The sequence below is a fragment of the Lactuca sativa genome, chromosome 3 (assembly GCF_002870075.4).
Source record: "Lactuca sativa cultivar Salinas chromosome 3, Lsat_Salinas_v11, whole genome shotgun sequence".
Classification (NCBI taxonomy): Eukaryota; Viridiplantae; Streptophyta; class Magnoliopsida; order Asterales; family Asteraceae; genus Lactuca; species Lactuca sativa.
In genome coordinates, this window is record NC_056625.2 from 158,669,259 (window position 1) to 158,682,360 (window position 13,102).

Sequence of the window (13,102 nt, forward strand, 5' to 3'; positions counted from 1 at the left end):
TTAATTTGCCACGTGCATATACGATTCCTCTTTAGAGTCGTAGATAGAACCCTTCTTAGCTCTTCTTCTTCAAAAACAAACTCAGAGCTCAATGACGATTTGACTTGTGTTTATGTGCCTAAATACACATGTGTCCTTTTGGATGATTCTAGACTGGATTTCCTGTAACCTGGTGGAAATATCAGTCTAGAAAGTAAACTTACACAATCCATAAGGAATCTGGTTTCCCACCATCACCCTAATACTCCGCAACAGTTTTGATTATGTTATGTCCAAAATTTAGATAAAAAAAAACATTTACTCTTTGTTCAATTAGTTTTTGAAAGTAAATGATTTTTAGATAATTTAACATTTAACTAAATATAATTTTTTTTTTTAGAATCTAACTATTTTAATCCTAAAAGTTCCAAACCACAACAAAATATGCTGATTGATACAACAAGTTGTTATTGCAAATTCAAAATCATAATAATCAAACGTGCAACACATCTAATCCTTAGCTTTGTACAACACTTTTTTCAACCAACATCTTTATATTCAAAGCACATGAATGCCATATACGAATGTGCTTTTGTTAAGGGGTGTACTGAGAAAACCAACAAAAAGAATATGGGTTCATTATATAAATTATTGACTCAATCGATTAGGGTGTGGGGATGCAACCAAGAAGCAAGTGCACGGAACCAGAATCACAATAATTGAATGGGATCTCAAGATAATTATACATCACATCATTCTCTTTCAATATATCGTTTTTTATTTATAATTTTTCTGAAACACAACAAATAGTATTTCATAGTTCTTCCGTATATATATCGGTATCAATGTTATGTATCAGAATTCTAATCAATTAGACATAATCAAGCCAACCCCGTTACAAATCAACACCGGGCCCTTGTATTATTGTTTGGAGTTGTCACAAAGACCCGTTATTTGTTTTTTCGACAATCAGATGATTATATCGACAACAAAAAGACGTTTTAGGTGTCAGTCGGTTAATGTAAAGAATAGGAAGAGATGGGGGAATGTTTAGCTACACGAAACAATAGAGGCCACTAAATGTTTGGTTCATTTATTAAAAGGAAAAAAAGAAGTACTTGCATTATTATGGTGGAGGGATGTACATGTACTATATCAAAAACAATGTTCATTTAGTACTACAGTCCAATGTTACAGAGTTGCACGAGGGCCTATCTTTTGTATTCTTCTGTTTTTTGCCTTTAAGTTTTTTAGATTTACACTTTACATCCTTCTATTTTTGGAGTTTTGTATATTTACACTATGAATCTTTTTTAAAGAGTTTTTAATATTTGGTGTGATATCTAGGGTGTCATTAATCATTATCAATAGAGGTCAAACGTTTTTGATATCTTGAATTTCATAAATTACAATCCATGGATTTTAGGTTAAATGGTTTCCATCTAGTTAAGACTTACATGTCAAAATGTGAGAAGTAAAAATTAAATAAGTGAAACAATTATGATATTGAAATTAATCTTTAACCTATCCTGTCGGGTTTGCCTTTGTCCAACCACCCTCTATAAAAAGACCAAAATTTCAAATAAGATTAGACCTATCGATGTCATGCTAATCAAATGCCTATCTAACAATTGATAATGTAATTAAAGGGAGTGGTCATAAATGAATGGGCAAAAAAATTGATTAAACGATTCCTTAAATTATATAAAGTAGATTTATTTATTTATTATTATTATTATTATTTTAAATTTATCAATAGTAAAAACATGATACTTATAATAAATAACATAAAGTTAACATTCATTGTTATCTGATAACAAATTTTGAACTTTCTAATAAGATTCAAGACTTGATTATTAAAGATTTCACATACAAATATGACAGAAATTGCATCCGTTCTATTCATATTCTTACTATCGGGCAAATTTAATGTCAAAGAACTGAAGAAGTGTATTATTATAAAAAAATTACAAAACATCTCTAAAATTAATATTTAAAGTTTATGATATAAAATTTATAAACCTTAAAACATAAGACTTTAAACATTGAATATGAAAGAAATATTTTCTAAAATGAAAGCTATCTATTCATTTTAATCGTAACATATTGACGAACTTACTAGTAAGTAAACAAAGTATAAAAATATCAACATACGTTTTAAATTATCTAACTTATATAAAACTTTCTTTTGCTGAGTAAAACAATACTAACTTATTTATAAAGAATATCACTTCAAAACTATAGAAATATAACTTGATATTATTAAATAAATTTTAACGAACGTAACGAAGAAAGTCAAATAATATTTTCAGCAAATGACATACATGAGATGGACTTTTAAAATCCATAAACGAAATACATAAAAATAACAATAACCTAAATCGAACAACATATTGGTCGTATATCATGACAACATTTTTCTAGTATGATCTTACTTCTTTTATGAAGTTGGAAGAGGTTGAAAGAGTATGGTGATGGATTTATGATGTGAAACATGTCAATATTGAGATTTGGTCAAGTTTGGAGATACATGAAAAAAAAAATATTAACAAAAGGGTAGCGTAAATGATGAGAATACCAAATGGATGATTGATTGCACGTGTGGGTACGTGGAAATGGAATCCCCGTGCAACTGTCTTTTTCTTTTACAGGAATACCCCAACATACTTTATTACATTAACTATTATTTAATATTTAATTACACTAAATAATATTAAACTAATCACATACTTTTTATTATAAAACAAAAATCCAGCTTTTCATATATATATATATATATATATATATATATATATATATATATATATATATATATATATATTAATTTATAACCCGTGATAAACACGGTTATAAAATTAGTTAAACTTTCATAGTATAAATTCAAAATTATTAAGCAATTATTTTAGATGAATTATTTTAAATAAGTTATTGATTAAGAGATATTTTTTAGTTATATATAATAATAATCGTTGATTTAAATAAATATAAGAAATTATAACATCTTATGATATATATTAATTTTATTATATTTATTATTATAATGTTATTAATTTAATGTAAGTAAAGTGTGAAATTTAAAATTTGAAATTTGAAATAAAGAATAAATTATTAATTTAATGCAATTAGAGTGAGAATTTAAAATTTAAAATGGAAAATTAATAGGTTGACATGTGACATGATACACGACATATAATATTAATGAAAATTTCTAATATTATGACACTTGTCAAGAAAAGAATAAACTTATTCATTTATTAAAATAGGAATATGGTCCGATTCCGATAAATACTTTTCTTTCGGTGACAACTTAAAAATTGAAAAAAAAAATTAAAAAAAATATATAAATCATAAAATCGAATATAATACCATATTGAAGTGAAAAAAATATTAACAAAAAAAATTTAGATCATTAAAATTAAATCATGAATCATAAAAAGTGAATCATAGATCATAAAAATGATCCATTATTCAATTTTAATGATTCAAAAAAAGTTTCCAATTTTTTTCTCTCTAATATAGTACTATGCTCGATTTTATGATTTTTTTTTTTATTTTATTTTCCATTTTTTTAAGGTAGCCTTACGAGTATTCAACAAAAAAATAGTCCTCACATTATATATATATATATATATATATATATATATATATATATATATATATATATATATATATATATATATATATATATATATATATATATATATATATATATATATCTTCAATAGAGAATCATTATTCACCATTAAACCAATGAACTAATCTATTTTTTAACTTTTAGAGCTTATTTTTTATCAATAAAAAATATAAAGATAGAAATTAATAACTTTTTATCTTTTTATCAATGATATCAAATTCAATAAAAAAATTAAACTTTTTTTTGTCAAATTCATATTGTGAATCTATGCAGATACACACTATAAATCTGAATTCACCTACTAAATTCAAAAAATAAATAATTTGTTTTTTAGCATCCACAATGTGAAGTTATGAATTTTTATATATATATATATATATATATATATATATATATATATATATATATATATATATATATATATATATATATATATATAGACACACACACACACACACACACACATAGAAATAGGATCGGGTGAGGTCTCATTTTAAAGTGTGAACTTATAAGGACATTTTAAAAAAAATCTTAAAAAAAATACAAATCATAATATCGAGCATAAATTCAAAAAAAAAAGTTGGATCATAGATCATTTGCACAATAAAAAATTAAAATTTAATCATTGATCAATTTAACGGTTCAATTTTTTTTCCAATTTTTTTCTCCAGGACATAGATCTATGCTCGATTTTATGATTTATATTTTTGTTAGATTTTTTTTTCAATTTTTTAAGATGTCGTCACGAGTCCTCACTTTAAAATGAATCCTCATAAGAACCGGACCCTATATATATATATATATATATATATATATATATATATATATATATATATATATATATATATATATATATATATATAAACTACATGAGTATATGGTCATTCTCTAACTTAAAAAGACTACTTTGTCCTTGATTTTTTTAATTTATTTAAATAAACACGCCTCCAACCCCACCTCCTCATCTTACCTTACCTAGCCCACTATTTTCCTTATTTAAATAATACTGTTTTTTGGTAAGATATTTACCAAGCATGTAACAAAAACAAAGAGTAACGACTTTCCAAGTTATAAAATAATAATTTATGGACCAAGCATGGAAATTACCCAAACCATAAAGGAATTTACTATATATATATATATATATATATATATATATATATATATATATATATATATATATATATAAAAGGAGCTACCATATTGGCGGAAGTTGTTAATACAACACAACCTTGATCCCATGCACATTGAGACAAATGTGTTTGAAAATCTTTTCAACACCGTGATGGATACTCCAAAAAGCAAAGACAACATGAATGCAAGAAAAGATATAGAAATGTATTTGCAATCGAGTGCAATGGCATACATGGAAGAAGGGAAATAAGGAGATGAAAAAGAGAGCATCGTTTGATTTGAGCAAAGAACAAGTAGCTAAAATATGTCAATGGTTGATTAAACTTAAATTCCTGGACGGATACGCCTAAAACTTGGGGGGGGGGGGTGCATTAATGTAGATGATAATAGCTTTTACAAGTTCAAGAGTCACGCATGCCATGTATTTCTTCAAAGATTGTTGCCTATTTCTCTAAGAGGTATGGTGCCAAATTCAACATGGGATTCAATTACAGAGTTGTGTACATTCTTTCGTGTAATATGTTCAAGGGTTTTACACGTAGATGACTTACAACGCTTGCAAACTACTATTGTTGAAACCATTTGCAAGTTGGAAAAAATATTTCCACCTGGATTCTTTGACTCAATGAAACAAGAAAAATTTGTATTACCAAAGTGTCTTCCCCCGTGAATTAGTTAACAAATGAATTTATCAATGTAGGTTTTTCAACAATCAAATGATATCAGTCAAAATTTGAAATGCCTTGCACGAGGACCATTACGACATGTTAGGTCATATAAAGGATACTTTGTCAACGGTTACAAGTTTCATACTGAAAAATATGGTGATGGACGGGTCACACACAATAGTTGTGTATGTGTAAGAGGGACTTGTTACAATGAGTCTGAGTGTGACTATTATGGGTTGTTGGATGAGGTCTTGGAAGTAGAATATCAAGGCATAGGGCGTTGCGTCGTAGTATTGTTCAAGTGTATATGGTTTAACCCTACTGAAGGGGTACGTGTGGATCGAAAGCATAATTTGGTTGATATTAAATACAAATTAAGGCTAAGAAATGAAGATCCGTTTATCTTAGCGTCATAAGCAGAACAAGTGTATTATGCACCATATCCTGCAATGAAGGATTTGAAAGATTGGTGGGTTGTCGTCAAGACAAAACCAAGGGTTGTATACGATCTACGACAATGTGTTACTGAAGAAGATGATGATGAGGATGAAGAGGACCAATTCTTTCAAGAAAGTGAAGCGACTTTACCTTCTACAAGTAGCGGCGTAAATGAGGTGGAAGGACCCCTTTCTCATGTAATTGAAGGAGAAATAGAAGAAGTTAATGACAATGACATTGAGAGAGAAGAGGATGAAGAAGTTGATGATAACTTAGATGATTCATCCGAAGATGATATTGAAGATGAAGACAACATATGTGATGATAATTCTGATGATGAGTAATTACTAAAAATGTAGAATGAAACAATGTATTTGGAACTATATATTGCCTAATGGACCTTATAAATAACTTTTTAGCTAAAATGATCGTTTTCTTTTTCTATATACATTGCAATTTCATTTATTTGTGTATTATAGCATGTTACCTTCTTTACTTCTATAATTTTCTATTATAATACACACTTTTTCTAACCAATAGTTTATTAATTCTTGATTTTAAGGGTTATTTTTTTACTAATGGCGCCACGAGGAGCTCGTGGTGGTGGTCGATGTGGTAGTCACATTGGTGGTCGTGATGCTGGAGATAGAAATGCATCTCAATCACACAATAATGCAGAAATTCAACCTTCTTTTTTAGTTAGAGGATCAAACATCTTGGAACAAGTTCCAAGTAACCCATGAAAAAGGAAGTTCATTGAAATCGATTCTGAAAAGGAGTACTAATGTTAATTTTACAATTGTTTATGAAAATGAATTTACTTGTTAATGATAATACTAATGCTAATTTTTTAATTATTTAATTTTTGCAAGATTTACGGATCAGATTTTAGTGATCAGAGCCATCACATGTATAATGAAGACGATGTTTGACGGCCCATGGACCTCATGGAAGAAGGTTGACAAAGAACATCGTGATGCAATGTGGGAACACTTCAAGGTTTGTACTTATTATTTTATGATTTATCAAAGTAAAAATTGGTGTAAAATGAAAAAGATAATTGTATGCGTGATCTACATGTAGGGTTTGTATGTTTGGCCCGAATAGACTGATGTTCTTGCTCGCAAGGTATGGGAAGACTGTATGAAGAAACGATTTCCTGACGTAATGCGAAGAGCACGTGAAGAATCTGTAAAACTTGCCAAAGCTGCAAATGTGAATGCCTCACTAGAAGGTGATTTAAATTTGCTAAAGGACTATCACCCAAATTGGATAAAAAAGGAGTATTGGGAAAAAATGATCAATGAAGTCTGGACCACATCCAAATGGAAACGTTTATCACAATCATGGAAAAATAACAGAAATAAATTAGAACATGGCTCTGTTTCCAAACATACCGGGGGGTCTATATCTATTCGTCAACATAAGAAAAGAATGGTAAGATGTTTGCATCTCACCTTAGTTTCCACTTAGACTGTTGAGTTTTGTTTTGTTTTTAATTGTTTACTAATGGATTTTGTAGCAAGCAATGCTTAAACGCCCTCCTACAGGAGTTGAACTTTATGCAAGGTTTCACACTAAACGGTATACTCAAGAGTACATTACACCAAAGGCAGCTAAAGTTAAGGTATTTTCAATTCTTTTTTTCAGGAAACAAAACTTCCTACTACTCGGGTTAATGACTTTGTTAAAGCAACTAATTGACAGAAAACAAATCTTTCGTAAGTAGTAATCAACATACAAAAGAAAAGAAACAAATTATTATCTCTAAATGTTTGATCCTCTGCCTAGTTGTAATTAAATGTTTTGTAAGTTGTAATCAAATTTATGCAAGGTTTGAGTATTAATTAATAGGAGGCTTATGAAGTGGTTCATTCCATTCCTTGATTATGAATTTAATGGAATGGAATGAACCATTCCATTCCTTATTTCATGTTTCTATTTTTTTCATTTTTTTTTTGCTATAATAGGACGCTTTTGAAAGTGCTATGGTGGCTAAGTTTGGTGATGATACTAGTTGCTACCCCCTCTTGGATAATGAAACATGGTGTGATGTTTCCGGAGGAGTCAAGAAAGGAAGAATATATGGATTCGGATATGTGTCTGATCCAACGAGCTTTTTGGAAGGAACATCTAGTACAATAACATCCCAAGAGGTTCGTTTCATTTTGTACTTTATAAATATTTCCTATCATGCCATTGTACTTACAAAGTTTCCCATCATGGCATTGTACTTACAAAGTTTCTTGTCATGGCATTGTACTTACAAAGTATCCTATCATGGCATTGTACTTACAAAGTTTCCTATCATGGCATTGTACTTACAAAGTTTCCTATCATGGTATTGTACTTTAGGTTGTCTATTAATGTGTACGAAACGAGATGCGTGGCGAAATGGATGCTAAAGCTGCAGAAATGGAAGCTAAACATCAACAAATGCGTGAGGAAATGGATGCCAAAGTTGCAGCAATAGATGCCAAATAACAACAAATTGATGAAAAATATGAAGCAATGGAGAAGACGTATGCAACTTTGCAAAATATGATGGGAAATTGAAAATTAGAGGTAATATGATGTTAACCATTAGTATTTGATGTTTTTGAATAACTTGTTAACCTTTTGTATTTGATGTTTTTGATTGTTTTGAATAATGTTTTATAGGAATGAGAACCGAAGATGATTGGATGGACATGAAATGAAGAGAGCAGCTAAAATGTTATTTTGAAGGTTAAAATTTTGTGTTTGTACCTCTTTTGCATACTTTGGATTTCTTGGTGCTAAAATGTTATTTTGAAGTTAAACCGTTGGATAGTTTTGTTTTTGGATGTTTTTTGAATGATACTTTGGTAAACTTTGATAGTTTTGGTATTGTAATGTTTGGTTGTATTATTATTTGATGTTTTTTAGTATAATAATTTGATGATTGTAGTATTTTTTTCTTTTAGAATCATAATAAAAAAAATGATATTACAAGTTCGTGGTGAGAAAATAAAAAGTATTTAATGCATGAATTTTGCGAGGGATTAGTTACGGAAAAAAAATCATGTCTAAAGTGTGCGACGGATCAGCGACGGAAAGGAAAAAAATTTAATGTATGAATTTTGCAAGAGATTAGCGATGGAAAAAAAATCATGTCTAAAGTTTGCGATAGATCAGCGACGGAAAAAAAATAGTATATGAATTTTGCAAGGGATTAGCTACGGAAAAAAAAAAAAAAAAAAACTGTTCATGGAAATTTGCGATCGAACAGCGACGGAATGCATTGAGTGACATTTAGCTACGGATATTCTGTCGCTATCTTTGTCGCAAGGAAAAACCGATCCGTCGCTAAAACGCCCGCTGAGAAATTAGCCACCTTTTTATTACCTATGGAGTGAATCCGTCGCTGATCCATCGCAAACAACATTTAGCGACGGAATAGCGACGGATTTTTTCGTCGCTAAAACTCATGTTTCTAGTAGTGATAAAATAATACATTTTAAGCTTAATCCAAATAAAAATGGTATTCGATGGCCTAGAAAGTCATATCATGGTGTCATTAGTTTACAATATAAGAAAAATACAAAACTCTCATACCTTGTTTTGCATGTTTTTCATAAATTACATAAAAAAGATTTGCCAATCTTTCTTTGGTGAAGGGTTTCATCTCCCCCATCATGCCAAAATCATAGAAAATTGGTGGAAACAACAGTCAATGCAGCAGAGATCTTCCCCATTTTTATTTAAAACCCTACATCTCTAAAAAAACATTTTCCAACATCCACTACTAAAAAATATAAAAAAGTATATAAATATAGAAAATTTAATTTACCCTCACCATTGAACCATTTTCGTAAAGTTCTCTTTTAAGTTTTCATCATTTGCTATTCCTAATAGCTTTTCGGACAGGAATCCCATGTATTTTATCATTTAAAAAATCAGAAACCTAAAAGAAACAAATTACATTCGATAAATAAAACACAACACCAAAAAATTAATTGAAAACAAATTACCTCTTCAGCATGGAAGAGGATTTAACTTTTACGATGATTGCTTCAACACTCCCCTTCTCGTTCTTATTTGGTTTAATTTTCACGGGACAACATTCATTGTTATTAATATTTTTGTCCTCTATCGCAACTTCATCTTTAATACATCCATCGTTGATCGGTGTTTCTTCTCTCTGGTCTCTCTCATACACCTAGTTTTCAATGTTATTTATAAGTTATCGATTAAAGCTGGTGAAAATTAGAAGATAATTGTTTAATCTTACAAAAGTAAAGAAGAGACAGGCCTATTGTGCCACACACCATGACTTGTGATTGGATGCTAGATACATCAAAAAATAAATACTTAACCATAGTTAATAGTCCAAAACAAGAATAGCATAAATTGCAAATGATAAAGCTAGAAAATTCTAATTCTTGTTCTAAAATATCAGGATAATGCCTCTATAAACATGGTTTGTTGCAAATTAACACTAATATTAATTTACAGTTTTAGCACTTGTTACAAAGTCTGATGTCACAATTTGTCTGGTCATTCATAGCCATAAAAGTAGTTTGTTTGTGTGATTATTTATTTAGGAACAATGTGAATTTTGGTGGTTCTGTTTTGAATGGGCTGAAATTTAAAACCCAAGGTATTTTTTATAAAACATTAAATTGTTGTTATTATAACATATAATATTAAAGGAAGCAACCAAAATCAGACCAAAGTGTTTGTGGTTTCTGTAGTTGCTTTAGATAGTTGTTCGACATCATAAGGTATAGTTATTTATGTTTTTGTTACAAAAGAAAACGAAAAACACAAAGTGATGAATATATTATATAAATTATGATTAGTAAGCATAAACTAGATGTCCCAAAATGCTTAGTGCACATATCACATGAACATCCACAATAAAGAATAATATCTCATATTTATCCGTAAAGAAAAAACATCTACAAATAAATGAACAATTAATTATTTTTTCAAAACATATAAAAACATTTATAAACTAATGAAAATGGTACTTATAGTGATCCCTAATTTTTTATTGCATCAAGATAATTCCCAAGGTGTATAGATCCTGTTGGCTAGACACCAGACACGATTCTCTTTCAATACAACACATTTTTTGGTTCATAGATATTGTTAAGTACACATTGAAAGAAACTACACTATCTCTCCCAAAATTATAGTACATATTTCTTTTTTGGTTTGTCTCAAAATAATAGTCAAATTCTAAAAATAAATAACATTTTTACCAAAATATCTCCTCATTATTACTTAACCAACTAAGCATTTAATGGAGTATTAAATGCAAAGTAAGGACAAAACTATCATTTTATTGTATAAAGTTAGTGGTAATTAATGTTTCCTTAATATGCGTGTTTTTTGTCTGTGGACAATAATTTTGTACAGAGGGAGTATAAAATAGCAATTTATGGAGATTTAATGTAGTTGCTTTATATATGTGTAGGAGCTCTCTGAAATAACCGGTTCAAGGGTTACAAAACTACAATTGCATCTTTGGCTGCTAACACCTCCAATAAGTAGAAAGTGATTCTCATGAGTCAAATGTAGTCTTCGTTGTAATTTAGTTGAAGTGCTATATGACCTATTTCAAAAAACCAGTTTATTGGATCATTTGGTAGTGGATATGTTCAAAAGTCACCTTTAGACTTTTTCAGTCATATTCTTCTCTCAGAGACAATATGTCAAACACATAGAAGGCAATGTACATGCTGTGACAACTGGCAGTTCTGGGTCAGCAAAAGTCAAACAAGTCAACAAAAGTCAACGGGTTAGGACAAAAACTATGATCTATACCTTGCTGTTAGGGTTTTCGGCTTAGGACCCAAAACATTATGATTTCGGTTGGTACTTGGACGGAAATCACCATGTGATCTCGGTTGGTACATGGACCGAAATCACCTTGTGATCTCGGTGGTACTAGACCGAAATCACCATGTGATTTCGGTGGCCTTATGACGTTTTCGGTGGGAAAGAAAAGAAGAAAAAGGGTTGACTTCGTGACATGAGGTTTCATCCTTTCCAACACAAAATATTACCTAGCATGTATCAAGGCTTTTATACAACAAATAACAAAGCAAACATCACCTCACCCCTCCCTTTTTAACTGCGGCCGGAAACCCCCCAAACTCCTTAACATCTTTAAAGTTGTTCACTTTTCTCTCAAGAAACAAGTCGAAATCCTCCCAAGATCAAAACCTCCAAGTTGGTTCTTAGGATTTTTTAGTAGCTATTTCTTGTTAATCTAGTTTTCTACACAATTTCATGCTAGTTTAATTTCACTTACACACACTATCATCTGTTAAAACTTATAGTACAATATCATCTTCATAGAGTTCTTCAACCACCTTCAAGTGTTCTAGGCTTGAAGATCTTCACCAACTGTGATAACATAAATTTAAAATATATAAATATATATGTAATTAGATGATATTAATATAAGAAATGATTATTTCAAAATTAATGAGTCAATTAGAGGCAAATTATGAAGCTTAAAGGCAAAAAATTGTCACCTTCATTGGGGCAGTAAATACGAGCTACTGGAAGAGTTTCATCAGTTAAACATTTAGGCAATATTTATAGCACGAAAATTCAAGTGAAAACCCCACAAGAATTTTGGAAATCGACTGAGAATCAAAGGAGAAATAGGGATTGGAAGTTCTTGAAGATTTCCGGAGGTTTCTTGAAATTAAGGGTGTGTGTAGTGTAACAAGCTTTGGTTAAGACCTAACGCCAACGAGGTGAGTTTCATGTGAATTTTGTGGTTGCATGCATGAAAAGTTGATTCTAATTTATTTGCAATTACATGTTACTATTGTTATTGCTATGAATATTTGTGTGAATTTTATGAACTATTTCATGTAAAAGGGTGAAAATGGTGGGTGACATATATATAAGGAACACATGTATTAACTACACGTCTTATTATTAGTCGTCGTACAAGGTGTTAGTACATGGCGGGGAGCTTACGCTCTGATTAACTAGCCGTAAGCATATTTGTTGTGCCTGACGGAGGGACTTGTTCCCTGGAAATGAGAGTAGTTCCCTAATGTGTCACCAAGGGTGAAAAGAAATGAAACGAATTATATTTGATAATTGTTGCATTTGTTTTTATTTTATTGACGACAATATGCACTAGGACCTAGGCTTACCCATTAAAATCTTTAAATGCACGCAACCTAGGAAATAATGTAACAAGTGGCAGCAGGAAGGGAAAGGATAAATCTCAGACTTGAAGAAGGTGAAAAGTTTT

The 13,102-nt window shown here is 29.9% G+C and overlaps 2 protein-coding genes across 2 annotated transcripts; both read left to right on the forward strand.

Moving 5' to 3' along the window:
- The first annotated feature begins 5,864 nt into the window (after positions 1-5,864).
- Positions 5,865-6,197, forward strand: LOC128132849 (uncharacterized). The gene has a single exon (XM_052769839.1). It carries the CDS (start codon positions 5,865-5,867, stop codon positions 6,195-6,197), a length of 333 nt encoding a protein of 110 aa, XP_052625799.1.
- A 234-nt stretch (positions 6,198-6,431) lies between these two features.
- Positions 6,432-8,337, forward strand: LOC122197311 (uncharacterized). The gene is made up of 6 exons (XM_052769840.1): positions 6,432-6,578; positions 6,739-6,852; positions 6,961-7,290; positions 7,376-7,480; positions 7,824-8,009; positions 8,236-8,337. Exons 1-6 carry the CDS (start codon positions 6,432-6,434, stop codon positions 8,335-8,337), a joined length of 984 nt encoding a protein of 327 aa, XP_052625800.1.
- The last annotated feature ends 4,765 nt before the right edge of the window (positions 8,338-13,102 follow it).